Source organism: Elephantulus edwardii, unplaced genomic scaffold, assembly GCF_000299155.1.
Source record: "Elephantulus edwardii isolate Elephantulus edwardi_28Jun2011 unplaced genomic scaffold, EleEdw1.0 scaffold00049, whole genome shotgun sequence".
NCBI classification, from domain to species: domain Eukaryota; kingdom Metazoa; phylum Chordata; class Mammalia; order Macroscelidea; family Macroscelididae; genus Elephantulus; species Elephantulus edwardii.
In genome coordinates, this window is record NW_006399799.1 from 8,678,477 (window position 1) to 8,705,450 (window position 26,974).

Here is a 26,974-nt window from a genome sequence, read left to right on the forward strand (position 1 = left end):
GCAATCACTTGTTATGCATCAGAGAGTTGGACAATGACCAAGGAGGATAGAAGGAAAATTGATGCCTTTGAGATGTGGTGCTGGAGAAGAGTATTGAGGGTACCATGGACTGCTAGGAAAACAAACAGATTCATCCTGGAAAGGGTCAAACCGGGAGGCTCCTTGGAGGCAAGGATTCTGAGGCTCCATCTAACATACTTTGGACATGTTGTAAGGAGGGACCAGTCCTTGGAGAGTGACATCATGTTTGGGAGGGTGGAGGGACAGCGCAGGAGGGGAAGGCTCTGTATGAGGTGGATTGATTCAATGACTGGGGTAATTGGGATGGGTGTGTCAGAGGCAATGCGATTGGCACAGGACAGAGCAGAGTTTAGGGCTGTTTGTACATAGGGTCGCTATGAGTCGCAAGCGACTCGACGGCACATAACAACAACAACAACAACATCTTACTGGGAGAGGTAGAGCATTAGAGAAAGAGAGGGAAATCTTCAACTAATGGGCTGGAGCATTTCAGATAGCATGAGGATGGTGTAGAATAAATAAGGCAAGGTTCAGCAAATTTGAGTGGTAGTCAATTCAATGGTATGTAACAGTAACAAGCTGTTGTTTTTAAGTGCAGTATCAGTTGTAGCAATTCTATTAACAACAACTCTGAGCCGTGTTCTTATCGTGTGCCATCCTTTATCGTCTCTGATATACTTGATCACATTGCTACAGCCACTTAGTAAATCTGTCTAGTTGAAGGCCTTCTTCTCTTTCGCTGACCCTCCACTTTTCCAAGAATGTGGTCCCTCTCCTAGCAACATGACCAAAGTATGAGATGAAGCTTCACCCGCCCTGCAAATCGTTGCTATCGCTTCACCACGACCAGCAGGGGGCAATGCTGCCATCGTGAAAACACAGACTGCCCTCCTCGCGGTGTCACTTTTCATCAAGCCCCCAACGTACTTCCGGTAACCTCGGAACTTTAGTGCCGGCCGATGTTCAGCGTGGGACGCAGACGCGCACGGCGGCGGGAGTTACTTCTGGCCGCCTGGCTTCTGTGAATTGAGTTACGGCTGCATCGTAAAAATGGAGACGATTTTGGAACAACAGCGACGATATCATGAGGAGAGGGAGCGGCTCATGGACGTCATGGCAAAAGAGATGCTCACCAAGAAGTCCACGGTGAGTAGGCTTGGGCAGGGGACTGCCTGTGTGTCTGGGCCCCAAGCCCCGGCTGTTACGTCTGGGCGCTCTCTTTGGCCAGAGACCCCCATCTCCCTTTCCAAGTTCGGGTGACCCCCGCGACCCTGCGCCCCCTTACTCCGGGGGACTCCCTCGCCGGGCCCAGGCCTCGGCAAGCTTCCCGGGCCCAGCGCCCTTGAGGCCTCTGCTTCTGCCGCAGAGACCCGAGAGGTAAGCTCCGCCCTCGGCGGCTTTTCCAACTCCTGCGCCCGAATAACGTCGTCTGTGTCACTGTTTGCTTTTCTTCAGCTCCGGGACCAGATCAATTCTGACCACCGCACACGGGCCATGGAAGATGTAAGTGCTCTGCTGTCCTTTAGATTGGTGGGCGGGACAAAGAGGAGTCTTCCCCTCCTAACCGGATTGACCAGAGTGGGAGCTGAACATGAATGTACTGGGATGCTCTTTGTAGCTTTGTGAATGGGGAACTCTTCTTAGTCTTCCTTACTCAGAGACGCCCCTTCCTTGAATGTGTGAAGAAAGATGAGGCCTTATTTAAATAACAGTGAGAAGAGCTTTTGAGTTGAAGAAGCATAACCAGTCCTACTTAATTGCTTATCAAAATGCTCAACTTCAAAAAATCCTTGTAAGCAATTGGAATTTTGATGGTAATTATTTGATGGCAAAATTTCACCTGATGTGGGGTGGGAATATGTGTTTTTGTGTGTTCGGTGTAAATTCACCTCTGTAGAGCAAGAATTGGCTAAAATGGTTAAAATGGTGAGAATTGAAAAGTAGCATTCGTTCAGTCCACAGATGCTTACTTTTTTTAGATTGTGATTTGAGTGAAAGTTTACAGATTGTTTTTTCATAACATTAATTTCCATATCTACAGTGTTCTTGCAGTGTACCCCATTTCTTCCCTGTATTTCTTGTTTCCATTAATCCTTCCACCTTGCTGCTTCCTGCTTTCAGGGCATTATCTTTACCCAAATGCTGCTTCCATGGTTGGTTATTCTAAGGAGTATGTGCTTGTCATGGATTGATGGCCAGGCCTTTCCTTAGACATGTGAATGGTAGACTTGAATCACCAACATTTCAATTAGTAGCAGAATTCATTAACTGCACTTTCAGGGCAGTGCAGAATGAATAATTTGAAAATTTGGACACTATGAAGAAGAACTTGGCATCAGCATCAGAAGAAGATTCAACTACCCATGTTACACAGATGACACAACCTTTCTGCAAGTGAGGAGGACTTAAAACACTTGCTGGAGAGGATCAGAGACTACAGCCTCCAATCTGGGTTATATCTCAGCATCAAGAAAATAAAAAATTTCACTACCGAGCCATTAGGCAGCATCATGATAGATGGAGAAGAAATAGAAATTGTCAATGATTTCATCTTGCTTGGATTTACAAGTAATACCCTTGGTACCAACAACCAGTAAATTAAGGTATATTGCATCAGGCATGTCTGCTGTCAGGGACCTCCCCAGAGTCCTGAAGAGTAAAGATGTCGCTAAGACTAAGGTGCACTTGATGCAAACCAAAATCTTCTCAGTTGCTTGCTGTGCAGCTTAAAGTTAGGCTATGAATAAGGATGCTAAAAGAAGAATGTATGCCTTTGAGTTGTTGTGTTGGAGAAGAGTACTGAGTAGCCCATGGACTGTCAAAAGGACAGATATGTCTTTGGAAAAGTGCAGTCAGCATGCTCCTTGGAGGCAAGGATAGTGAAACTTCATCTCACATACTTTGAGCATGTTGTTAGGAGGGTCCAGTCCTTGGAAAAGGATATAGTGTGTGGAAAGGTGGAATCTCAGCAAAGGAAGGGAAAGACCCTTACTGAGATGGGTTGACACAGGGACTATAATGATGGGCTCAAGTATGTCAGACGGGCAGAATGGCACAGGGTAAGAGGAGGCTTTAGATCCATTGTTCATAGGATACTATGAGTTGAAGTTGACTCAACAGTGTTTGGCAACAACAGCATGTCCCTTCCTGGTGTTTTAGGTCACTTGCCTATTTATTGTTTGGCTGCAAGTTAAGCACAGGTATGTGTCTTGCACTGTCTGGGATGCTGAGATGCAGTACCCGCCAAGGCAGACAAAACCCTTGCTTTTCTGGAGATTACATTCTAGTGCAGAAAGATACACAATGAATAAAGATCAAATATGTCAATGGTTTCAAATAGTGACATGTGCCATAAGGAAACCTAAGGTAAAATAAGGGGTGAATGCATTGTGGTAGTGCCACTTTTATTAGATAAGAGAGTCCAGGAGGCTTGAAGATGAAACTTTTGTATACACCTGGAAGAAGTAAGAGAGCAAATCACATAATTGGTGGGAAAACATCATAAACGGGGGAAAATGACAAATGCTAGAGGATGTGTTTGAGCTACAGATTAGAATTAGGCAAAAGGGGGGGGGGAAGGCAAAATGAAAAAGAAAATGTTTGGTACATAGCTAAATAAACCTCTTGGAAGGATTCTGAGACTATAGTAACCTGACAAATGCTCTCTTACCTCACTCCCAACATCAACAACATTAATTACTTCTGGGCCCTTTGGCAGTTAAAGCCTATGGGCTTCTGTGAGAATTTTAGGGAGAAGATTTCTGGGCCGCTTTATTCCAAGAGGTAGGCAGGCATCTGGAAATCAGAATTAATCCGCTCAAGAGGGCAGGTTCCTACAGTGAGTGGTCCTGGGAGGGATCTAGGGACGTTTCTATAAGCCTTCCAAAATACTCTTAGTTTCCCTGGGCAGAAGATACTTTAGGAGTCTTCCATCTTGCCGCTAGGGTAACACAAGGATGGATTGCAGTGTAGTGAATTGTGTAATAAGGCCTTTCTAACCATTGTCTTAGTTACTCTCACCACAAGGCTGGGTGGTGATTAGGTGCCATTGAATTGACCGTAATTTATAGCAACCCTTTGAATAACAGGTCTGAACCTTGTGCTATCCTGTACCAACCAGCATCACCATCTCTACCATGCTCAAGCCCATCGAGCAGCTACTCTGTCAGTTCATCTCATTGAGGATCTTTTTATCTTTTGCTGACCCTCCACCTTTCCTAACATGATGCCTTTCCAAGGACTAGTCCTTTCATGACAGCATGTGAAATGAAGTTTCACCATCCTTTCCTGTAAATAGCACTCTAGCTGCTCTTTCCTCCAGTATTGATTTGTTTGTTCTTTTGACAATCCATAAAATAATTCAGTACTCTTCTCCAATACCACAATTCAGTGGTGTTGATTCTTTGGTTTTCTTTTTCATTGTCCAGCTTTCAGGTGCATGAGAAACAATTGAAAATACCAAGGCTACAGATCTGTTGTTAAGGTCTCTTTAAAGTGCTGAAGAGCAGGGATGCCAGTTTGAAGACTTAGATGTACCTGATCCAAGCCATCGTATTTACAAGGTTGGGTAGGACTATGCAACTGTTAGGTGTTTGTGGCCCACCAGAGAGATAACCAACTAATAATGTAAACAAGATAAATGGCACCTCTTGGGTAGGATCATACAAATAATATGTGTAATACAGTTAGGTGGAGCTTGCTCAGTTTTGTGTTGGGCTACCTACATTTATCAAAGACAAAATATAAGGCCCTCATTAGTGTCAGGGGAGAACCAGAGAGTGTAGCACATCCTTTGGACCTGAGATCTCTGTACAGATCAGGTGCAGAGAACTGTAACACCCAAGAGGTTATGCCAGATGGTAACAGAAATAGCAGTGGCAGCAGAAAATCAGAGGTTGATCAACATGATACAGCTTTGGGTACCTGTGCTACTAGTGGAAAGAGAAAGCGGAATGTTTGCTGACAGAGGGAGACCCTTATGGCACTTGGCTAGGGGTGCTGTGGAACAGACCATCAGTTGCTCTTATGTAAGTTCCAATTGAAGCTGAAGAACATTAAAATGAGGACACAGGAGCCAAAATACAACCTTGACCATATCTTAGCTGAATTGAAATAATCTGCAAAACACGGAACTCAATTCCCAAAATACCTATTGGAACTACAAGTTTTTCACACATTTCAGCAGGGGAAAAACCCAAACTAAGTTCTAGATCCATAATTTAAAAATTTATTAATGTGCCAGAACAGTGTTTACATAAGGATACTTTGCCCTAAACACAGCTTCTAGTTTAGCATTGGAGTTTCTATTTCTGGAAACAGCACATAGGTAAGTCTTCAAAAGAGCACAGTACCTAAGGCAAAAAAAGTCTTTACTATCGTTTGACTATAAGTAGAATTTTAGGAGATTGGTTTCATCAGGCTCAAGGTTCAGAGACAGTCTCAGGGCATATAGCTTGATTGAGTCACCTCAACCTTCATGAAACTCAGCTGGATTCCATAAATATGGAAATGCCAGTTTTCACTATTCTCACTTTCAGTAGGGAGCATTCGGTGCCTTAGTGGTAAGGAGTTGCACTGTCATCCTAAAAGCATATGGTTTGGATCCACAAGCTGCTCCACAGGAGAAAGATGGGCAATCTCCTGTGATTTACTGCCTCTGTAAACTCGCTGGAGGGTCAGATCCAACTGGACAGTATTTAACAACAAATAGCTACAAAGAGCACAAGAACTTAACATCATGTTCTTGAAAATTTGGTTGGCCTTGACTTGAGAGCCATTATTGCTTGCTTAGTTTTTCAGTCATACAAATTACTTCATTCTGATGGGTCTGTGTTTGCCTTTCAGAGGTATATGGAGGTCAGTGGGAACCTGAGAGATTTGTATGATGATAAGGATGGGTAAGTGAACATCACATTCCGTGCAGGAATAGTTTTTTTTCCCCAGGAGCCTTAATTAAAGAACTTATTTTGTACTCTGTGCTTTTGGAATTTTTGTACAAATAACAGATTACGAAAGGAAGAACTGAATGCCATTTCAGGACCCAATGAGTTTGCAGAGTTCTATAATAGACTCAAGCAAATAAAGGAATTCCACCGGAAGCATCCAAATGAGGTATGAGTCATTTTCATATTGTCTCCAAACCTACCCAGAGATGAACATATACATTATCCTCAAAGAGAACAGAATAGATGTGTATTTATAACTCAGCTACTACTTAATAGTCTTTCCTTTTGATATTTTAAATTATACCAAAGCTAGATTTTTCTTCTAAAGAAAATGAAGGTGTACCACTTAAATGCCTCTTTAAAAAGGAATTTGCCATGTAGCTAAAAATGTTGTTAGTAATATATGGAAAGCAGTAATATATAAAAAATGTCGCAAACGGTATTTACAACCTAAATACTTGTAGTATTCTTCCCAGCTTCTCAGCCACAGCACAACTGAGCAGGGTCCAGCCACTGAGTGAAAACATTGGTTGGGAGCTTAGTCATTTCGGCCCAATTTGGGACTCTTCGTGATGAGTAATCTTTGCTCCCAATTAGGTTGGTCAAGATTTTTTTCTCTCATGTTCCGTATGGTTTAGGCTTTTTCTATCCAATCCTACTTTCTTGTGGAGTTCTGAGACAGAGAGGATGTGAAGGGAGAATGTCAGCTTTGTGCCTTGGAGCACGCTCATAATAAGGTAATTAAAGGAAAAGGATCCTGGGAAGATGTCTGTCACAGATCAACTGACTGCTCCATGTAGTGTTATATTACTGAAATGATGAAAAGAATTCTGTAAAGGGAGTCACTGGTATCACCTGTTGCTGGTTTCTGCCTGAATTGCAATTTCACTAAAGTAAAAATTCAAACTCATTACTGTCATGTGAGAACCAACTCATTGCTGACTCTCCAACAGGTTTTCAGAGGCTGTAAATTGCATAGGAAGAGATTGCTCATCTTTCTCCTGAAGAGCTGCTAATGGGTTTGAACCACCAGCCTTTGCATTTGCAGCATAGCTCCTTCCCACTAGGCTACCACATCTCCCTATGAAATATGTAGAAGATAGTTATTTATAAGAACACAAAGAAAAAGGAAGAGGCTTAAAATAAAATCAAAGAAAGACTGTGTTAAGTAGTTTGCAGAAGCCGATGTTACACATATGCACATATATTCTGCTTTTCTCTTTGATGGTAAAGTATCAGTTCATGCTTTAGCTAAAAGAAAACATGTTATTCCAGCCTTTGTAGAAAGGCAATGAGGAATAAATGGTTATAAATAGTTGGAAGGACACAATGTGTGTAAATGAAAATCTTTTGCGCATCTAAGTATGGATATATGCTTGTACAAATACGTGTATTAAATAAGTGCTTGTATCCAAATTTTGAGTTACTTGCAGATACTGTGAAAGTATTGATGCCCATCCCTCTTCTGATTTAGTTAGTATGAGATACCAGAAGTTCTTAAAGTTGCCTCAGTGTTCTAATGCAGTAAAGTTTAGGAAACCTGGACTTAGGAAAACATCTAAAAGTATAGGAAAACATCTAAAAGTATGTAGACTTAATACTTGTTCTCTTTTGAAGAGACATAATAAGGGGGAGTGGGAGCGCTCTTTTACCCAGGGAGCCCTGGTATTCCTGTGGTTCAGGCATTACGCTATTAACCAGAGGTAAGCATTTTGAACCCACAGACTGCTCTGTGGGATAAAGAGGAGGTAGTTGGCTTCTGTAAACACATACAGCTTTAGAAACTCTCTGGACAGTTGTACTCTGTCTTTACCAAACAAACCAAACCCTTTGGCACTGAATTGGTTCCAACTTGTAGAAAATCTCAGGTTTCTGAGCCTGTAGATCCTAAAGGAGACTACCCATTCTTCTCCCACAGAGCAGCTGGAGATTTGACCTTTCAGTTGGCACTACACACTGTGTCCCCAGAGCTCTTTAGCATTTAAATTCTGTGTCTTTGTAGGGAACTGACTCAGTGGTAGTGGGTTTCATTTTGGTTTTCTATTTTCCTTGGGGGGTGGGTGGGTGTGTGTGTGTGTGTGTGTGTGTGTTTTGCTTTGGTTTTTGGTGCGTTTTTTAATTATTTTTCTAATTGTGTTCCATACAAGGCATCATTTTCATTACATTTTATTCATTTATATTGTGGGTTTGTTTTATGCCCTTAAAATCATCCCACCAACAATTTTTTATTTTTATGAAACGTGTAAACCAGCTACTTCATACTTAATGCCCTAATATCCCCCTTTTAGATAGCCAGTTGCTTGTTTGCCCATTCCTTTGTTGAAGGATCTTCTGTTTAGCTTGGGAACTTTGAGCCTCTGCATCCATAAGCATCGTGCAGCCCAGAGCAAGCCCTCAGGTTGTAGCAGTCAGCCTTAGTTCACGGCATGGATCATCTCTTCATCTGGTTGGGTTCTGGTCAAGTCATCCCCAGCCATCTGTGGCTTGGTTTAAATAAGCATCTGCTACAAAGTTCAGAGTCCACATTTCTCCCTGTGTTCCAGACCTCTTGGTCTCATCACTCAGCCCTAGCCCCCTCATAGAGCCAAGTCGAGTCAATAGTCTTCACAACTCCCTTGGCTCCTCAAGCCAACAAGTCCCTGTTTATCCATGCATCTGTGCATAGTAGATGGGCAGTATTGAAAGAACGGGTCCCAGCTCAGCCTATTTCTCCATTGTTGTATTTGTTTTTTTATAAGCATGAATTACTGAATTCTTAGTCAATATAAAAGTGGGAGAAGAAAAAGAGCAAAATAATTGGGGGAAAAGCAGTAGGCCTCTACTGAGAAATCAAGGCTAAATAAAGAATTAAAAGTTTAATTTCTGTACCGCCATTCTTTTGACATTGCAGCTTTCATGTTGAAAGATCTAAGTAAATGTTTCTCTTGCCTCAGATCTGTGTGCCAATGTCAGTGGAGTTTGAGGAGCTCCTGAAAGCTCGGGAGAATCCAAGTGAAGAAGCACAGAGTAAGTAAGGTCTAATATGAGTCGCAGGCGACTCGACGGCACATAACAACAACAACAATATTACTCTTTAACACCGACAGAGACACACTTTCATCTTAAGAGCCATGGAGAGCAGGACTCCAGGAAAATTTTTTTTTCCTAAATTTGTGGTGCAGACATACACAGCAGACATTTTCTAATTAACAGTTTCTTCAGAGAAATTTTTGCCAGTTTCTCTTGTTTGTTTTTTCTTTGCTGATTTTTTTTTTTTTTTGCCAGGGCCCCTCAGATCCCCAGGTGTCAAAGGTCCTGGGGGGCACTGTGTCCTCAGGAGTTCTTTGCTGATTTTTGGGCTACATTGATTGACATCCAAAATTGTCCCTGGGAAGAATGTTCTTTTTGTGCTAGCTTAGTTCAGATGTCAGTCTGGAGTCTAAGGTACACCTGATCCAGGCCGTGATCCAGGCTATGGTCTTCACAGTTACTGGCTATGCATCAGAAAGGGCAGTGACTATGGATGACAGAAGGAGAATTAATGCCTTTGAGCTATGGTGCTGAAAAGAGTATTGTATACCATGGACTGCTAGGAGAACAAACAGGTTCATCCTAGAGAGGGTAATTCAGGCTGCTTCTTGGAGGCATGGATTCTGAAGCTTCATCTGACATACTTTGGGCATGTTGCAAGGTGGGATCAGTCCTTAGAGAGGGACATCATGCGGAAAGACAGTGCAAGAGAAGACAACCCTCAGTGTCTAGAGTAATGGGGGTCGGTGTGTTGGAAATAATGAGGTTGGCACAGGATAGAGCAGGATTCAGAGCTGCTGTACATAGGGTCACTGTGAGTCACAAGTGACTCAACAGCACATAACAACAACAGTTCACATTGACTGGCCCCAAAAGCTGAGGTCACTTTACTGGAGGAGCATAGGGAGAACATTTTGATGAAGACCTGCCTCATGTAACAAGGAGCAAATGATGCATGTGAATAACGTAGTCCATGAAAGTGATCTTTAGTGTTTGACTCATTGATGATTCTGATTCCTTCAGACTTGGTGGAGTTCACAGATGAAGAGGGATATGGCCGTTACCTTGATCTCCATGACTGTTACCTCAAATACATAAACCTGAAAGCATCTGAGGTAAGACGTAAGAGAGGGGAGGATGGTTCTGATTCTACTGCTGGGACAAAATACTGGGATGTTTAACATGAAGCCTCACAGAGTGTCATATGAACATTAAGTAGTACGCAAAATCAAAGGCCAGTTTCTCCAAAGAATACACTCACACATTATTACCTTTGTAAAACTAAAGAAGGGTGGAGACCCGCAAAAGCATCCTTATCTTCTGTTACCCACACACAATACTAGGTATGTAGCAGATAGAGAAACACAGTATGCTGAATATCCCATGGACTGCCAAAAGAACAAACATAAATCATGGAAAGGATGCAATCAGAGTGCGTCTTAGAGGAAAGAATGACGAAGCTTTGTCTTTTATACTTTGGACATGTAGTTAGACTGGGCTATTCCTTGGAAAGGGACACCATACTTGGAAAGATGGAGGGGCAGCGAAGGAGAGGAAGACCCCCCCAACCGGATGGATTAATAACAGTGATTTAAGCAGGGGGCTCTAGTATCTCAGAGATGGTGAGGATGGCTCAGGATAGTTTCAGGTTGGTTGTTCACAGGGTCATTATGGGTCGTACTGGATTCGACAACCCCTAATAACAACAGCCAGCAAAATGTTGTCTGAAAGACCCTAAAAAACCCAACTTACTGCAAGAGAAAAAGTTTTGTTTTCTGGGGTTTGTTGTTTTTTTTTTTTCTGAGAAAAAGTTTTATATGACATAAAGGACACAAGGATACGATTAAGTTCCTTGTGAAGTAATGAGGAAATGTTTCAAAAGTACAGTGACTAAACTAACCTTCATGAGGTCAGATCTCTGTACTGTCCTGTGTTCAGTATCTGTATACACTTGCTACATTTCTGGTTGCATTAGCAAATAATGGCACCTTCCAAGACCTTTAAGTTTAACAAATGTGAAATTCCTTAGTCAAGTGCTAGCATGCAGTAAGTGTTCAATGCATGTTTGTTTACTATCTATTAATACCTATTAATAATCTATTAAATAATTACTATTATTTCACATAGTTAACTATGCAGACATAGTTAAATCCAGTAGAATTCATGCCACAATTAGTGTAGGAATAAAATGACTCAAGTTGACTGTACCTTGTTCTTAGGTAGGAAACACTCATTTTTATCTCTCTTTGGAGAATATTTTAATTAAATCTTATATCATCTCTTTACAGAAACTGGATTATATCACATACCTATCCATCTTTGACCAGTTATTTGACATTCCTAAAGAAAGGAAGAATGCAGAGTATAAGAGGTAGGCATTTATTATTTTTTAGGCCTCTTCTGGATTGATTGGTAGATTATTTAATACACACATTTAAGGTTAGACTTCTAAATTTTGTCACCTGAAAGACATATTTGACTTCAGGTTTACTAGAAAGTAGGCCTTTGGAATGACATGGTGTTTCTAAGACATGTGTCTGATGTGGGCACATCCATGATCGTATACCCATAGTTAGATTTTTTTAATAAGATAGGAATCGAAATTTTTCATTTTTATTTTTATTGATTTACATTGAAATTCATAAACATTGTAACACACACTTTTCTTCATTGACATTGTGTTTCATACAATCATTCCCATGCATCATGTTTTATAAAAGTAATCACCATAGAACTATGCCCACCATTATCCTGTCTCTTCAGGTGCCTGTCAGATCTTTCTTATTTCCTTTACAGCCTTCCTTCACCCATCAAATTGTGTGACCCTGTGCTTTTCCCCTCTACCCCTACCCTTCCTCCCTTAGGCCCTCATACACAGTTTACTAGTTATCCTTCTATTTTTACAATAATGATCTTATGCACTATTTATCCTTAGAAGACTAATTCACTCAACGTAATGCTCTCCATTCTCTCCCAAGTTACATAGTATTTTTTGAAATAGTTGCTCCTGAGTGCTGTGTAGTATTCCGTTATATGAATGTACCATGATTTCTCAATCCTTTAGATTGCAGTTGGACATTTGGGCTGTTTGCATGTTCTTGCAATTATGGGTAATGCTGTTATGAACATTGGTGTACAAATTTCTGTTGATGTCTCAATTCCAATTTCCTTGGCCTATATTGGCAGTAGAATAGCTAGGTTGTATGGAATTTCTTTGATCAGCTTTTTGAGGAAGCACCAAATTGCCTTCAAGAATAGTTCTACCATTTTACAATCCCACCAACAAGATAGGAGAGTTCCAGTCTCGCCAAGTTCTCTCCAACATTTATTGCTTACTTACTGTCCTGTTAAACTTCGCCATTACTATTGGGGTGAGATGATTTCTCACTCATTTTTGATCTCTCTTATTGCCAGTGATTTTGAACATTTTTTCATGTGTCTTTTGGCCATCTGAATGTCTTCTTCTGTGAAAAATCCTTTTCATGTCTTTTGCCCATTTTGTAATTGGGTTATCAGTCTTTTTTTCCTTGTGGAGGCCCTGTACTATTCTAAAAACTTTTGTTATGAGACCCTTGTCTGAAATGGTATTGCCAAATGATTTTTCCCAGTAAATAGGTTTTCTTTTTACCCTATTGGAAAAGGTTTTTAATGCACACAGAGATTTAATCTTTATAAGGTCCCATTCATCAGTTTTATCCTCTCTTGGTTGGTTGTACATTTCTGGCTGTATTTGTGAGCCTCTTTATACCATAGGCTAGGGCTTCTAAGCTTGGTCACACTTTGTCTCACGTTCTTTGTGATTTTGGGCTTTACCCCTTGTTCTCTGATCCACTTTGAGTTGATTGTATGGTGTGAGATCTGGATCCTGTTACCATGTGGTGAGTGTCCTAGTTTGCCCCTTTTGCACAGGCAAAAGAATTGTGCCCAACAGAAGAGACCAGAGAATAGAACAGTATTCAAGTATCAAAGTAGACCAGCACTTCTAGTATTTCTTTGGAGAGCAGAATTTAGTGTCTGGAGCATTATAGACCGAAGCCTTTTATTAGATCACAGGCACGAGAAGAAAGAGATGAGGAGGCAGAAATGAGGGTAAAATAGTAATGATAGATTTATTAGAAAGTTACATCCCCAAAGGTGCAGACCTCCTTCATTGAAAGTATGGCCTTAATCTCTGCACAGGCCGTGGGGCTCAAGTCTAATAAACCACTGAGAAGATGCCATGGAGAGTCCAAAATTTAGTGGGCAATTCTTCTGGTCCCTATTCTCTGATGTCATTCATGCACCCAAAAGGTCCACGTCCTCAGACATCACTCATGCTTCCAAAGTACTATTTCTCTGTGTGTCAGTATCTGCTTTCTGTCTTCAATGTAACTTTTGTCTCCCCCATATAATTGGTTCTGATCTTAACATTCCTGCTTCAGCTTTCTGCAGGTAGCAGTCCAGGTTTGCCAGCACCATTTGTTGAAGAAGTTGTTGTTTCCCCATTTGATAGGTTTTGTTTCCTTGTTGATTATCAGTTGAGCATAGGTGGGTTAATTTCTGGGTTCTTGATTTCCTTAATTTTTTAAATGATTGGGTAAAAATTTAGCACGTTACTTTCCCATTCAATAATTCATACGTATTTTGTTTTGTAACTCTGATTGCATTTCCTACCATGTAAAGGCACTTTTCTCATTTCTTCTCCCAATCCATTTGTCCTTTCCTTTTCCTTCTTGCTTAATGCCTAGACAAATGCTGCCCATTTGCTTTTGTGTAATTGATTGCTTTATGGAGTGCACACCTCCCAGGTGTTACTCACCTTCTAGGTTTTTATTATTTGCCTGTAGAATGAGTCAGGGAGCAAGTGGGAGTAGGGTAGGCCTATCATTTTGAGGCCCAAAATAGTAACTTAGGGCTGTAGTCTTAGAGATCCCACCAGTCTGTCAGACTCGTAAACCTGATCTTTTTATGATTTGCAAATTTGTTACGCATTTTTCTCCTAAGCTGTCACTGTTGTGATCCCTTTCAGAGCAGTCAGCAGAGACAGTAACCAGACTTCATTCATTTCTTCTGGCCTCAGGATGGTGGAGGCTTGTCCATTACACATTTGGACTGATTGTTTCCTTGTGTTTTTTTACCTTCTTTACTCATCTTTGCTCTGGGCAGGGAGAGAATAGTAGTTACCCCTCAGATGGCTGCTCACAAGCTTCTAGGAACCCAATTGCTACTCACCAAAGTAGAATATAATCTTACCTGGTTTAGATTTTTTTTTTTAGATTTTGTTTTTGAATGTAGAAGAAAAGTCCCCCATCCAGAGACCTCGTAACTTTGGAATTTAATGAAACCAAATTCCACCTTCTCAGATTGTGATTAAAGCAAGGTTCCTGGATCTGATGTATATATAAATTAGAATTTATGCTTGTCTAATGTCCTTGGTTAGTGGTCTGCACCGTAACTATGGTACTTTTTCAGATTTTCTTAACTGAAATCTTTTATGTATGGAATGAGTCAAAACTTTCGTAATTGGAATTGTGTAAGGAGGAAGAAAAGTGGGAATGGTTAGCATTGAAATTATATATTGGAAAAAGAAATTATGAGCTGGATTTAAAAACTAGTGTTACTAGTTTTAGAAAAATACTAGAAATAGGAATATATTCTATAGAGTATAACAATTTATCAGAAACTTTTTTATTAATTTTAATGAAAGTTTAGAGAGACTTAGGTTTTCCAGTTATTCATTGAATTTACCAAAACATTAAAGCTTGTGCGTGTGTTTCCTTCATTTTTGTGTGTGTGAGTGGAAGTTTACAAACCAGATTGGTTTTTTCTTTTTCATGCATTTTTTTTAATTAATTTTAATTAAAGTTTACAGAGACTTAGGGTTTCCACTCATTCATTGTTGCACTTTCTCCCTCACCACCCCCTCCCCACCCAATTCACTTTTCTCCTTGATAAGTAAAAGAAAGACTTTCATTGCTATGCTTTCCCTCCCCTCAAATCCACTGCACTGTGCAGCCTTCATTCTGGACTCCTGTCATAACAATAATACCCAATCATATATCCCTTATAAACAGTTCTCTCCCTCATCTGTTGCAATGCAGTATACATCATTCCTCACCTTCTTCTCTGTCTTCCCTCAACCCCAATGTCAGTCCTGTTTTACATTAGTGACCCTACACAATATTTGTCCTTTCGTGACTGAGATATTTCACTCAGCATAATGTCCTCTACGGTCATCCACTTAGCATAATATTTCATGAGTTCCTTGATTTTCAGTGCTACATCGTATTCCATTGTGTGACTATACCAGAGCTTCTCTATTCATTCCTTTGTTGATAGGCACTTGGGTTGTTTCCAGCTCTTTGCTATTGCGAATAAAGTCACAATAAACATGGGTGTGCATATATCTGCTTGGGTAGCGATTATGGTTTCTTTAGGGTAAATTCCCAGTAGTGGTATTGCTGAGTCAAATGGTATTTCTATTTGTAACCTTTTGAGAAAGTGCCACACAGCTTTCCAAAGTGGTTGCGCCATTTTACACTCCCACCGACAGTGACCTTGCCAGCTGTGGTGACCTCGCCAGCCAGCGTTTGTTGTTTGTCCTGCATTTTTTTTAATAGCATTGATTATAATACCTATAATGTAATTGCACTCTTCCCACTTCCTCTTTGTAACTCTCATTTCTGTGAATCCTGTTATTTCTTCCTGCCTTCAGGGCTTTGTCCTTGGGCAAATGCTGTTCTTTTAATCTTATGTGCTTGGTTCTTCTAAGGAACATATGCCTCCTTGATGTTACTACTGATAACTTTCTAAGTTTACCTCTTAATTTGGCTGAGAGTTGAGCCACATGGATGAGTTTTATTTCAGGTTTGAATGCAACTAAGAGCTGTTTCATCTCTGATTTTTCTTCTAGTATGTTTCCATTGAGATTCTTGTCTTGCAAGTCACTGACTCCTACGTCTCTTCTGTTTTACTTTTTTGTCCCCAGCGTGTTGTTCTTCCATTTAGGTCTTAATATTTTGGATTGCATTGTTATGCATTTCTGTTATTTCCAGGACAGTGTTGGCTGTACCCTCTCTGTGTTGTGATGATATTTTAAATTCTTGTACCTCTTTATCTAGAGTTTCATTTCTTTCATTTTTTGCATTTTCCTCCTTGGTTGTGCAAGTTCCTCCTCATCAATACTTTTATTCTGGCTCCCTGTCTCTGGAGTATTTGCATTCTCAACGGTTTCCCTTGTTTCTTCCATAGCTATTTAAATTAGTGGGTTCCAGTGGTCTGAAGCCTGACCTTTATTTTGTTTAGAGGGAGCTCTAATGCCACAGTACGTGGTGAATTCCATTCCTGACCTAAAGGCTACAAGTTTCTAGTGGCTCAAATCCACCAGTGGCTCCCCAGGAAAAAGATAGGTTGTCTCCTTTTGTAATATAAGGTCTCATGGGAGCTCTGGTGGCCTAGTGGCAAGAAGATGCACTGCAATCCCAGAGGCGCACGGTTCAAATCCACCAGATGCTCTGCCGAGGAAGGAGGGGCAGTCTCCTCCTGTACCAGTCAGATCTGATTTGACGGTACACATGCACACACACAAATAATAAAAAAATTTAAAAAAAAGAAAGGAAAAAATATATATAAAAGGTCTCGGAAACGTAATGGAGGGCCCTGATGAGCTGGCCACTGTCTAGTTCTCTGGTCTAAGAGTTATGGAAGTTGAGGTTTCAGTGTTCCATGAGTCTCTTGGACTAATTCCAGAAACCCTCTATATTTCATACTTCTCTGTAGGTACCTAGAGATGCTGCTTGAGTACCTCCAGGATTACACAGATAGAGTGAAGCCCCTGCAAGATCAGAATGAACTTTTTGGAAAGATTCAGACTGAATTTGAGAAGAAGTGGGATAATGGCACCTTTCCTGGATGGCCGGTGAGGTGCCTTGGAAATGTGGGTGGAGGACATAACAGGAAATTGAACTGATTATTCTCGGATTATTGATACTCTGTTAGGACAGTAGATATTGTGCCCCTCAGTATCACTTATTCTCTGCTGCTAATGCAAGATTTCTCTGTCTACTTTGGAAAAGGTTTGCCAGGACCCCCTTGGGCCCAGGTTTTTCACCAGCCATGTTGTTATTGCTGTGTAATTCCTACTGATCAAAACCTGATGAAATTAGGTGCTAGAAATCTCTACTATATGTTTCACTCCAGAGCATAAACTTGAGTTTTTAATGAACTCAGAGAGAATGGTCCACCTTGGGTTCTTTTTAAGCCTTCCACTCCTGTAAGAATTTGACCTTTGTTTATAAATATGTATATGAAAGGGTCTAACTAGTATCTGGCAGTTTAGATGATTCCCTTAACTTCATTCTAAATCTAGATTTTAATAAGTACTATGTTATTCTTTTTGCCAGAAAGAAACAAGCAGTGCCCTGACCCATGCTGGAGCCCATCTGGACCTCTCTGCTTTCTCCTCCTGGGAGGTAGGCTTCCTATTGCCATTATACTGAGCTCACTTGTTCAGCCTTTTAAGGGGCCATTTAAGCTCTTGTTTTTAGAAGTATGGTTATATTATAAGACACCAGCTCCTAGGACCAGACATCCACAAAGAATATGAGAAAATTAAAACAAGAATGATGTAGCTTTTAAAATTGTGTAATATTATGTCTGCCTATATTGAATTGGAGGTAATATAGCAATACCAGTAAGGTTAATTGGGAACTGGGTCAGTCTTTTGGGTAGTTTGAGATTGGCTTTGGAATGTGTAGTTCTGCCATGGTCTCGGGAACACTTAACCACCAGCCTAAGACTTGTGTTTTGGTATTTGTTGTTGCCCAAAATGTATTTATATAGTATTGTAACCTTTTCCTTTTTTGTACAGGAATTGGCCTCCCTAGGTCTGGACAGATTGAAATCTGCACTCTTAGCTTTAGGCCTGAAGTGCGGTGGGTAAGAAGCTCCTTTTTGGCTCACAACTACCCTAAGCTTGATTTTTTTAAGTAGCTCTGATTCTATTCTTTGTGTCACCCAACACTCTCAAAATGAGCACATGTGTATGATGAACTAACCCTGGAAGTCTTTGCTCTCCTGCCTCTTTAGAACCCTAGAAGAACGAGCCCAGAGGTTGTTCAGCACCAAAGGAAAGTCTCTGGAGTCTCTTGACACGTCTCTGTTTGCCAAAAATCCCAAGTCAAAAGGCACCAAGCGGTGAGTGGCCATGTACCTCTGTACATGTCTTCCCCCCCCCCCCCACTCTTTATTCATCTCCCCATTCACTCTAGAAAATGACAGTGATGGCTTTTCTAGATCTACATTCACAGATAGCAACAGATAGTTTTTTGGTATGTTGATAACTTTCCCTAAAACACTTAAGTCCTACTCTGTCTTTCTGCTTGAGGGCTTTTTCTTGCACATGGCTTTTTTATTTTATTCTTAAGCAAAATTTTTACAGTAAATTTTAAATCCGATTTTATCATCTTTGGTTCATAGAAACCCATTCCAGTCTGTTTCCAGTAATGACAGAGAATATTGTCAATATTGTTAATATAAAATCAAGAGCAATGTGTATGTACTCAGGAGATGGAGAGGTCTCTAAAGTTGAAATAGCACTCTAGGGTCCTTTTGTTCCCTTGGTAGGCACTGCAGATTAAATTGCTAAACCTGTTTTTGCTAATGACAGTTGAATGTGTTCTTGATCCACAATAGGTAAGGGGTAATTCTTCTGTGTGTGGTTTTCCGATTCTTAGAACAAAAGTTATTATCCTTAAAAAAGTTACTGTTACCCATGTTCTCATAATCACTTAGCATCTTGACTGCAATTTGAACCTAAGTCTGCTTGATTGCAGAGCTGTTTTTTTCAACATGACATTTCCTTAGTAGATTATAATGTTGAGAATTTAAATATTGTTGCTAAGCCTTTCATTTTCTAGAATGAAGTCAAAGAGTTAATGCATTCCAATCAGCAAATTCTGAGCTGAACAGAGCATTTGCTTTATTCCTATTTGGAATATTTAATATAACTGCAGAATAAATGTTCCTAGATATGGGGAGCTAAGTATTAAGTAAAAGAAGCTTTGAATGACACAATTTATTTTTTGTTCTCAGAGACACTGAGAGGAATAAAGACATTGCTTTTTTAGAAGCCCAGATCTACGAATATGTAGAGATTCTTGGGGTGAGTAATTGATGTTTTGGTGACTAAATGCTACAAGGTATGGGAGTGAAAGAGGTGGGAATTCAGGCAACGTATTTTCTCAGTGTTTAAGAGAGCATGAGGGTAGGTACTAAACTGTATGAAACTAGAAGAGCAAAAAGTGGGGTTCTTTTAGGGTCCATGTCACTTCAGTAAGTCCTTATTCTTCTGGCAACTGTATTCCTAAGGTTGCCCAATTCCCACGAAGATAGAGGTCTCCAGGTCTCCATTGGGTCTCAGCACAGAGAGCAGACTTCTTCTCAATGTAATATGCAAGGTGGTGTCTTAGCTCTGTATATCGAGGTGACAGCCAAGAATTACGTGCCCAAACGGTAGATAACGGCTACTCATAGCAGCTTTTTGTGTATGACTTGCTGTGTAAAATAATTATTTAGTTCCTTACGGAATTGTAAGAGACTTCCTAAAGCTCTAGTGTTATTATGTAAAGCTGGCTGTAGGCTAGTTTTAACATATTTCTTCAAAAAGGAGCTGAAGGGTAAACCAGGGTAAGGAAAAGCCCTAGCTTTGACTCAGGTGCTAAGATACCTGTCTTAGAGGGGAGGGGGCAAGAGTAGGCTGGAAGTGGATCTTTTTCAAGGAAGAAAAGGTGGATGAAAGGATAGTGCTCATCCACGGGAGAGTTTGGTTCTGTTCTCATCAGGGACTCCTGATAGTGTCATCTTGTGTGTTTTCCACTTGCCCTTTGCTGGGGTGGAGGAAGAGGTTGTGTGTGGCTCTGGTTCGTCGCCATCTCCTAAAGTTTCCATGTCTGTCAATCACCATGGGTGTTTTCATTCTGCTTTTGGTTTAAGGAACGCCTCTGTACCATTAAACTAGTCACTTGTTGCTTTCCTTTATTATGACTGCTTTCAGTGGCATTGGTGGCACAAATGATTAAACATTTAACTGCTCATAAAAAAATTTGTGTCTAAACTCCCCCGGTGTCATCTTATAGGAAAAAATCTGACTCCTATAAAGATTTTAGCCTTGGAAGCCCTGTGGGACATTTCTGCTCTGCTTATAGAGTCATGGAAAATCAGCTTGATGGCATACAGCAGTACATTTCCCTCAGCGAACTTAGACTGTGCCAGGATGGGCAGCTGTCCTAGTTACCAGAGTGCTAGGAGGGGAACTTGTACCCTTAACATGTGCTGCATCTGCCACTGACTCACTGCTTTGGTTGCATTTTGCTTTCTCTGCCAGGAGGTGGCACCACCCTTAATAGGAGTTTGATGCATTTTCAGTTAAAATTTCTAACAGAGGTTGCTCTCGTATATCAATATGAAGTTTGTTATTTCATTTGGGAGCCTAATCTACCGGGACTTGTGCTGCTAACCCAAAGGCTGTCCTCTCGGGTGGTTTGAGTCCACCAGTGATTCAGGGTGGCTCTCCTGGTCTATCTCTCTCCAGACGAAGGAACCTCACCCGATAACACCCTTAAAAAATCTACCATTAAGCTTTCTTTCTTTCTTTCTCTCTGGTTCCTCTTAAGTGCTCAACCTAACAATTTTCTTATTTTACTGAAAGTGTCAGATTGTATGAACCCAAAACTATTGCTACATTAAACATAAGATGAAGAGGAGAAAAATTTAAACTTGGAAGTTTTCTCTGCCCTACACCTCAACTGAAAATTCAGGGCTGGGGGAGAATTCTTTACGAAAAAAGAAAACAAACAATAACAAACCAAATCCACCAGTGATTCTGAGGGAGAAAGATAGGGAATCTTTCCTCCAGACATTTTACCTTTAGGCACTATAATGCATATTACACATTGTATTGCCATTGAAAAGCCCACCTTCCAATTGCTAGAAACAAGTAATTGCAGTATAATCTGACACATGCTGTGTCACAGTAGAAAGAGGAAGAAAAAGTATTCCCAGTAGAGGAAACAGTAAGTACAAAGATTATATTATGAAAGAAAATTTTACGTTCAGTAAATAGTGAGAAATTTGATGTGGCTGAAGTGTGCCTTGTGAGGGAAAGAATGGTCAGAGAAGATTTAGGAGAGTTATAAATTTGTCCTGTAAGTAGTCTTCAGAAGGGATTTTTATGCAGAAGAATATGGCATTAGAGTTATCCTTTTTCTCTTGTTGTGTACCATCAAATCAGATCCGACTGGCACAGGAGGAGATTGTCCCTTCTTCTCCAGTGGAACATCTGGTTAGATTTAGCTTTTTAGGCAGTTGGCATATTGGAAGGTGGTCAGATCAGTGACAATGGAAAAGAGAAGAAAGAATTTGGTTGGGAGGCGAATTGGAGACAGAGTAGATGAAACTTTGTTCTCTTTTCTTCTGTGATGATCTATGCCCTTCAAGAAGTAATTTAGACAAAAAAAAAGGTAATTTAGACCAAAAAAAACCTTTAACTTGTTCCCTGTGGGACAAAAGACAGTTTGCTGATAAAGGATTCTCCTTCACTCTATAAGAAGCCTTTCATCTTCGGTGTGAGTGGTCAGACAAGGTTATGGGAAAACAGTAAGAAGTTTCCCTTCTGATTCTGCATTGCTTTTCCTTTGACTTTCCTTTTCATTTATGGGCCTGCCTTAGGAACAGAGACATCTGACACATGAAAATGTACAACGTAAGCAGGCAAGGACAGGAGAAGAGCGAGAAGAGGAGGAAGAAGAGCAGATTAGTGAGAGTGAAAGTGAAGATGAAGAAAATGAGATCATTTATAACCCCAAAAACCTGCCTCTTGGCTGGGATGGCAAAGTAAGTCCTAGCACCACTGCCCCTTACCCTTATGTCCCATTTTGGAAGCAATATAACCCAAGCAGTTATTATCCTAATAACTTTATTTTCTCTCTCCATCTCTTTTAGCCTATTCCCTACTGGCTGTATAAGCTTCATGGCCTAAATATCAACTACAACTGTGAGATTTGTGGAAACTACACCTACCGAGGGCCTAAAGCCTTCCAGCGACATTTTGCTGTAAGGAATTCAGAGCATTTCTCTTGGGAATTAGAATATGAAGCATGAGATCTTGAAGGAAGATGATACAACAGTTTGAGAGGACCTCTGGTATCCAGGGAGGTTTACAAAGGAAGTAGTTACAAAGTCAGGCATATGGCATTTGCCTCAGGCACAGGTGTTAGCCTTAAATAATGTCTGAGGGGTTTTGATTCATGCTACCATTTTCTTATTTAAACCTCATTTCCCTTTTCTCTTACTTAGTCTTATACTACTTCTCTCTCCTTTTTTATTCCCACTAGTCTAATTTCTTAGTTACTTCTCTCCTCAACTGCTATTATTTGGAACTAAAGAGAGTGCTAACTTTTGAGGTTATAAATAAGCCTTGCTTAGTTATAATCTAAGGGGATGCCATTTATTGAATTATTATTTTACTTGTGATTTGAGTGAGCTTATCAGAGCAAATTGAATTTCCTTCCAACAGTTTATATGCTTTTTTTGGTAACCTTGATTCCAGTCCCCATGTTGTAACACCACTCTTCCCACTGTTCTTTTTCCAATTTTCATTTGTTCTTTTCTGTTCCATCCTGCTTTCCGAGTTTTATTTCTAAACACATGCTTTTTGACCTTATATGGTTGGTCATTCTGCGGGATTCATTCCTCCCTGGTTTTTATTGATCACCTTATAGCCCTGTCTGTTGTTTGCCACCAAAAGAACAGACAAATCTACAGGGAAGAAAAAGTGCTCCTTAGAGGCCAGGATGGTGAGACTTTGGGCATACAGGATAGAAGGTCAGCTAAAGAAAGGAAGACCCTCAAGGAGATGAGTTGACACAGTGACTGCCGCAGCAGGCTTGAGCGTGACAGATCATGAGGATGGTACATGAGAGAAGTTTCACATCCATTCTTCATGGTTGTAGTCTCTTTGATGGCATCTCACAACAACATTATTTGGCTAAAAGTTGAGTCACTGAGTGATTGTACGTCCAAGTGTGAAGGGTGATTAAGGGCCATAGACTCAGGAGTTCCACTGATCTCTGTCAGACTTGTTAGCTGTTAGGTGCTGTTGAATTGAGTACGACTCATAGCGACCCAATGAACAAAAGATCTGAACCCTCTTCTGTCCTGCACCATCCTGCTGACTAGTAAGCGTGGTCAGTTTTATGACTGAATTTTGCTTACATTATTCTCACATTCTTGCCAGGGTTTTTTACTGTTACCCTGTCCACAACAGTCAGTAGTGATAGCTGGCACCATCTATTCTGGTGGTCTCAGGATCATGGAGATGAAAGTTCACATAGTCCATTAGTCCTTTGGACTAATGTTCTTATGTACCATTGAATCAATTGACAACATAGCTGACCCTCCAGCGGGTTTTCAGAGCCAGTAAATCACACGAGAGAAAGCAGCTGATGGATTTCAGCTGTGTGCCTTTGCTTTGGTAACGGAATTCCTTAACACTAAGCCACCAGAGCTCATTTGGACTAATAGACTTTGATTTTCTTCGTTCCTTTCTCTGATCAGAAGAGTTGTGCTTCTTATATATCATTGAGTCAAGAAATTGTCAGTAAATGAGGTTACCCCCGTTTTGTTGCTGGCTTTAATTCTTAGCACTTGGAAGAACATTTTTACAGAACAGAAAAAAAAACTTACTGGTCCTAGAATGCAAATTCATGTGAACTGCTTTCTTTCTTCCACACAAATATTACTTATTTACCCTGACTTTTCCACTCAGCCCTTGAGAGTTCTCTGAATCATTCTCAACATTGCCTTTCCAATCAGTTGACATACAGTATAAAGCCCAGGCTGGTTTTCATTCCTGAGCCAGACTGTCCTCACATTACTTTTTATTGTCTACTCTTTTTCACCTTATTTCTTAGACCTGGTAGACCTAACTGTCTTCTCCTTTACCTACAAAGATAATACTGACCTACCAGTAGGTCATAAGGCTACTTGTGCTGATTGTGGAGATGGCTCAGATCACAAAAGAGTCTACTGCAGCATAGGAGGTGATTGGTCAGAGTTCTGTTGTCTGTGGTCCTAAAAAAAAATGTATATGAAAAACTGCTAGATAGAGGATCTGTATTTTCTAAACCAGCTTAAGGAGACAAACCGTGTAGTGATGCTTTGAAATACATACCTTTGCTAGTTATAACCAACTGTTTACAGACATTACCTGAAAAAGGAATCCTACCATTAGGTGGAGTCTTTTACAAAGGGTGTGGTTAAGGTTTATGAATATTTCGTTTTCATCATTTTACATTTTCCTTTTGCTTTTCCCAGGAATGGCGTCATGCTCACGGCATGAGGTGTTTGGGCATCCCAAACACTGCCCACTTTGCCAACGTAACACAGATTGAAGATGCCGTCTCCTGTAAGTCAGCTTCATTTCATTGTCAACTTCTACAGCTCTTTGTCCTGATAACCCTGCTAAATCAGGCCTAAGAGCAATGGATGTGAGTTGTACAAAAACCAGAACAGTTTTGAGGAAAACAAGTTAGCACTGTTAATTTTTCCTGCTTTGAGAAGAGTTCCATGCTGAGTATAAAATTGGAATCTTAACCTGAGATGTGTGAACCCCTTGTATGTAAGATTTTGAGTGAATGGTTGTATTGTAATAATCCTTGATGTAGGATAAGATTCCTTTCTGATCTTATATTGAGTACCTCCTTTTCTTTTTTCTCTTCCATTATTATTGCCTTTTACCAGTATCTTTATGTATATAACATTTGAGCAATCATGAATGAACATCTGAGAATGATAACATCAGCAAATTATGTCTTGCAATGTTGTAACTGGTACTATTTACTAATTAGTTGCACAAAAAAAGAGTTATAAGTGCAATTCATTGTAACTCAAGTTCTAGTTATAACTTCTGAATTATTTTTAACATAATAAATATTGATATAAAAGGAAAAACTATAAAGATAGCATAAATTGAAAATAGGCCATAGGGCAGATACACAGAAATAAAATACCGAGAGAGAGAGAGAGAGACGTGGTCTCATATCAGGGAGTTTGTTGTTAAATCATTAGCAGTTCTCAAACCAGGGTTTCTTATTTCATCCACAGTTTAATGTATTGCTGTTTATCTATGTGGCTGTTAGGATGCCAGGTACATGGGAGCTGTTTTGCACTTGTTTAATCCTTATACCAACCCATGAAGCAGTGGGTGCTACTTGCATGTTCAAATGAGGAGGCTACAACCCAGAAAAGTTAGGTCATTTCCTCAAGGTCACATAACTTACATGTGGAAAAGGCCATATCATACCCATGTCTGTCCTATAAATCTTTTCTCTGCAATATAACATAATTGCCGTGCTTGAAATATCTTCATTATGTTGTGGGTCATCGTTAGAAGTTAGTTGTTCAGGAAAGAAATTGTATGTTAAATGATCAGAAATTTTTAGGACGCTTTGGGTTGTTTCCTGAAATATTCTTGGTAGGCTTATGAATCTCATATTCCATATTCTCAGATGTCCTTATTTAGTTGTCTAAGTTAACCAGTTTATGTGCATGTTTTTATTATTGCTAAGTCTTTGTTTTGCTAGCTCTGTTTATGATGGCTTCTTTTTGTATTTTTAATTTCTCTCAGTAGCATTTTAAATATAGTTTTATGTCTGTCTCAGTATTGTCAGTTTCTCCTTCCATTTTTCCCTACCTTCTATAAGAGTATTTGTAGACTTATTATTTTCTCATTAATCCCCCCACTTTCAGGTGGTGTTTGTCTTTATTTATTATAAATGGTGTTATTCTTTTTTATTAAGTCTTAAGTACAGCTTTTTGCTTTTTAAGCATTTAATAGGCTTATTCCGCTTTGCTTCCCTCTGTAGATGCACCTTCATCTTCTTATTTCTTCTGTTAACCTCAGTTTCCAATGAAAGAAGTGCCAGCCCTCCTTCATACATACTTTGTTTCACGATAGTGTTAGTCCCCACCTTTGTTTTCGCACTCTTGGGTGATTCACTCTGTGTGATTCTGTTTCCCTTCATCCTTTCATCCTCTCCCTTCCTGCCTTCTAAACTGTATTCGTGGGCATATGCTGGCCTATGTTCTTGTGTGGTTGATTGTTTTAAGTATTAAGTGCCTCCTTGATCTCACAGTTCATCTTGTAGATCTGTCAGCTGTTGTCTGACGAAAAGTTGTGCCACAGAGGTGAGTTCAGTTCCAGTCTCAGAGGGTAGCTAAGAACCATTGTCTATGAATTTCTACTAGTCTCTTTCAAATCAGCCAGCCTGGCCATCTTTATGATTCTGAGTTGTGAGCTGCGTTTACCTCCCACTGTCCAGGACCTAGCAGTAGTGGTAGCTGAGCGCCATCTAGTTCTTGCTTTTAGGGTTGTGGAAGTTTGACGTTTGGAAGGTCCATGACTGCACCTTAGATACTGCTCTCAAGTTTTTAAGTTCCAGTCACTTCTCATCAATGTATAGTGTTTATAACATTGACTTTGTGACCTCTATTCATCTTGGCATCATTCTTAATTAAGACTTGTGTAATTCTTTCCCTGTGTGTCTGCCTTACTTGCTTGCTCTCCTTTGTAGTGGTTTCTACAGCTCTTTTTTCTTGTTTGTGGGATAATTTATCATTGAACTGCCAGAATTTTGTTTTTAATATCTCTAATTTTGTTGAGCCCTCTTACCTTTTAGGCTCTTTGTCTGTGGTGCCGTGCCTCTTTTTCTCTGATACGTTTGCATCAGACTTTAAGTAGCTTTATTTGACAGTATTTCCCTACTTTCTTATAACCACAAAGACAGACCACTTTGTGCCATATCAATTAAGTTTTTCAAGAGCTTAAGTTTTCTAATTTATTGGATCTTTAGCTAGATTTGATCTAATTTTCCTTCAGAGCAAAATGAAAATTCCAGTGTAATAGGGCAAACAAGCCCTATTATTATTATTGTTGTATTATTATTGTAACAAGCCCTATTGTT

General features: G+C 40.1%; 1 protein-coding gene across 2 annotated transcripts in view; it reads left to right on the plus strand.

The window, feature by feature from the left end:
- The first annotated feature begins 948 nt into the window (after window positions 1–948).
- SF3A3 (splicing factor 3a, subunit 3, 60kDa) overlaps window positions 949–26,974 on the plus strand; it is a 29,641-nt gene continuing 3,615 nt past the window's right edge. Inside the window, exons 1-15 of one of the 2 annotated variants that reach the window (XM_006886471.1) lie at window positions 949–1,167; window positions 1,477–1,524; window positions 5,866–5,918; window positions 6,027–6,132; window positions 8,900–8,972; window positions 9,999–10,090; window positions 11,264–11,346; window positions 16,734–16,872; window positions 17,357–17,425; window positions 17,824–17,891; window positions 18,042–18,149; window positions 19,047–19,116; window positions 21,681–21,845; window positions 21,954–22,064; window positions 24,327–24,417. In XM_006886471.1, coding sequence (XP_006886533.1) covers window positions 1,072–1,167; window positions 1,477–1,524; window positions 5,866–5,918; window positions 6,027–6,132; window positions 8,900–8,972; window positions 9,999–10,090; window positions 11,264–11,346; window positions 16,734–16,872; window positions 17,357–17,425; window positions 17,824–17,891; window positions 18,042–18,149; window positions 19,047–19,116; window positions 21,681–21,845; window positions 21,954–22,064; window positions 24,327–24,417 — 1,372 coding nt within the window. In that variant the 5' untranslated portion in view covers window positions 949–1,071. The remainder of the gene's footprint in view (window positions 1,168–1,476; window positions 1,525–5,865; window positions 5,919–6,026; window positions 6,133–8,899; window positions 8,973–9,998; window positions 10,091–11,263; window positions 11,347–16,733; window positions 16,873–17,356; window positions 17,426–17,823; window positions 17,892–18,041; window positions 18,150–19,046; window positions 19,117–21,680; window positions 21,846–21,953; window positions 22,065–24,326; window positions 24,418–26,974) is intronic. The other variant, XM_006886472.1, reaches the window with a different exon arrangement.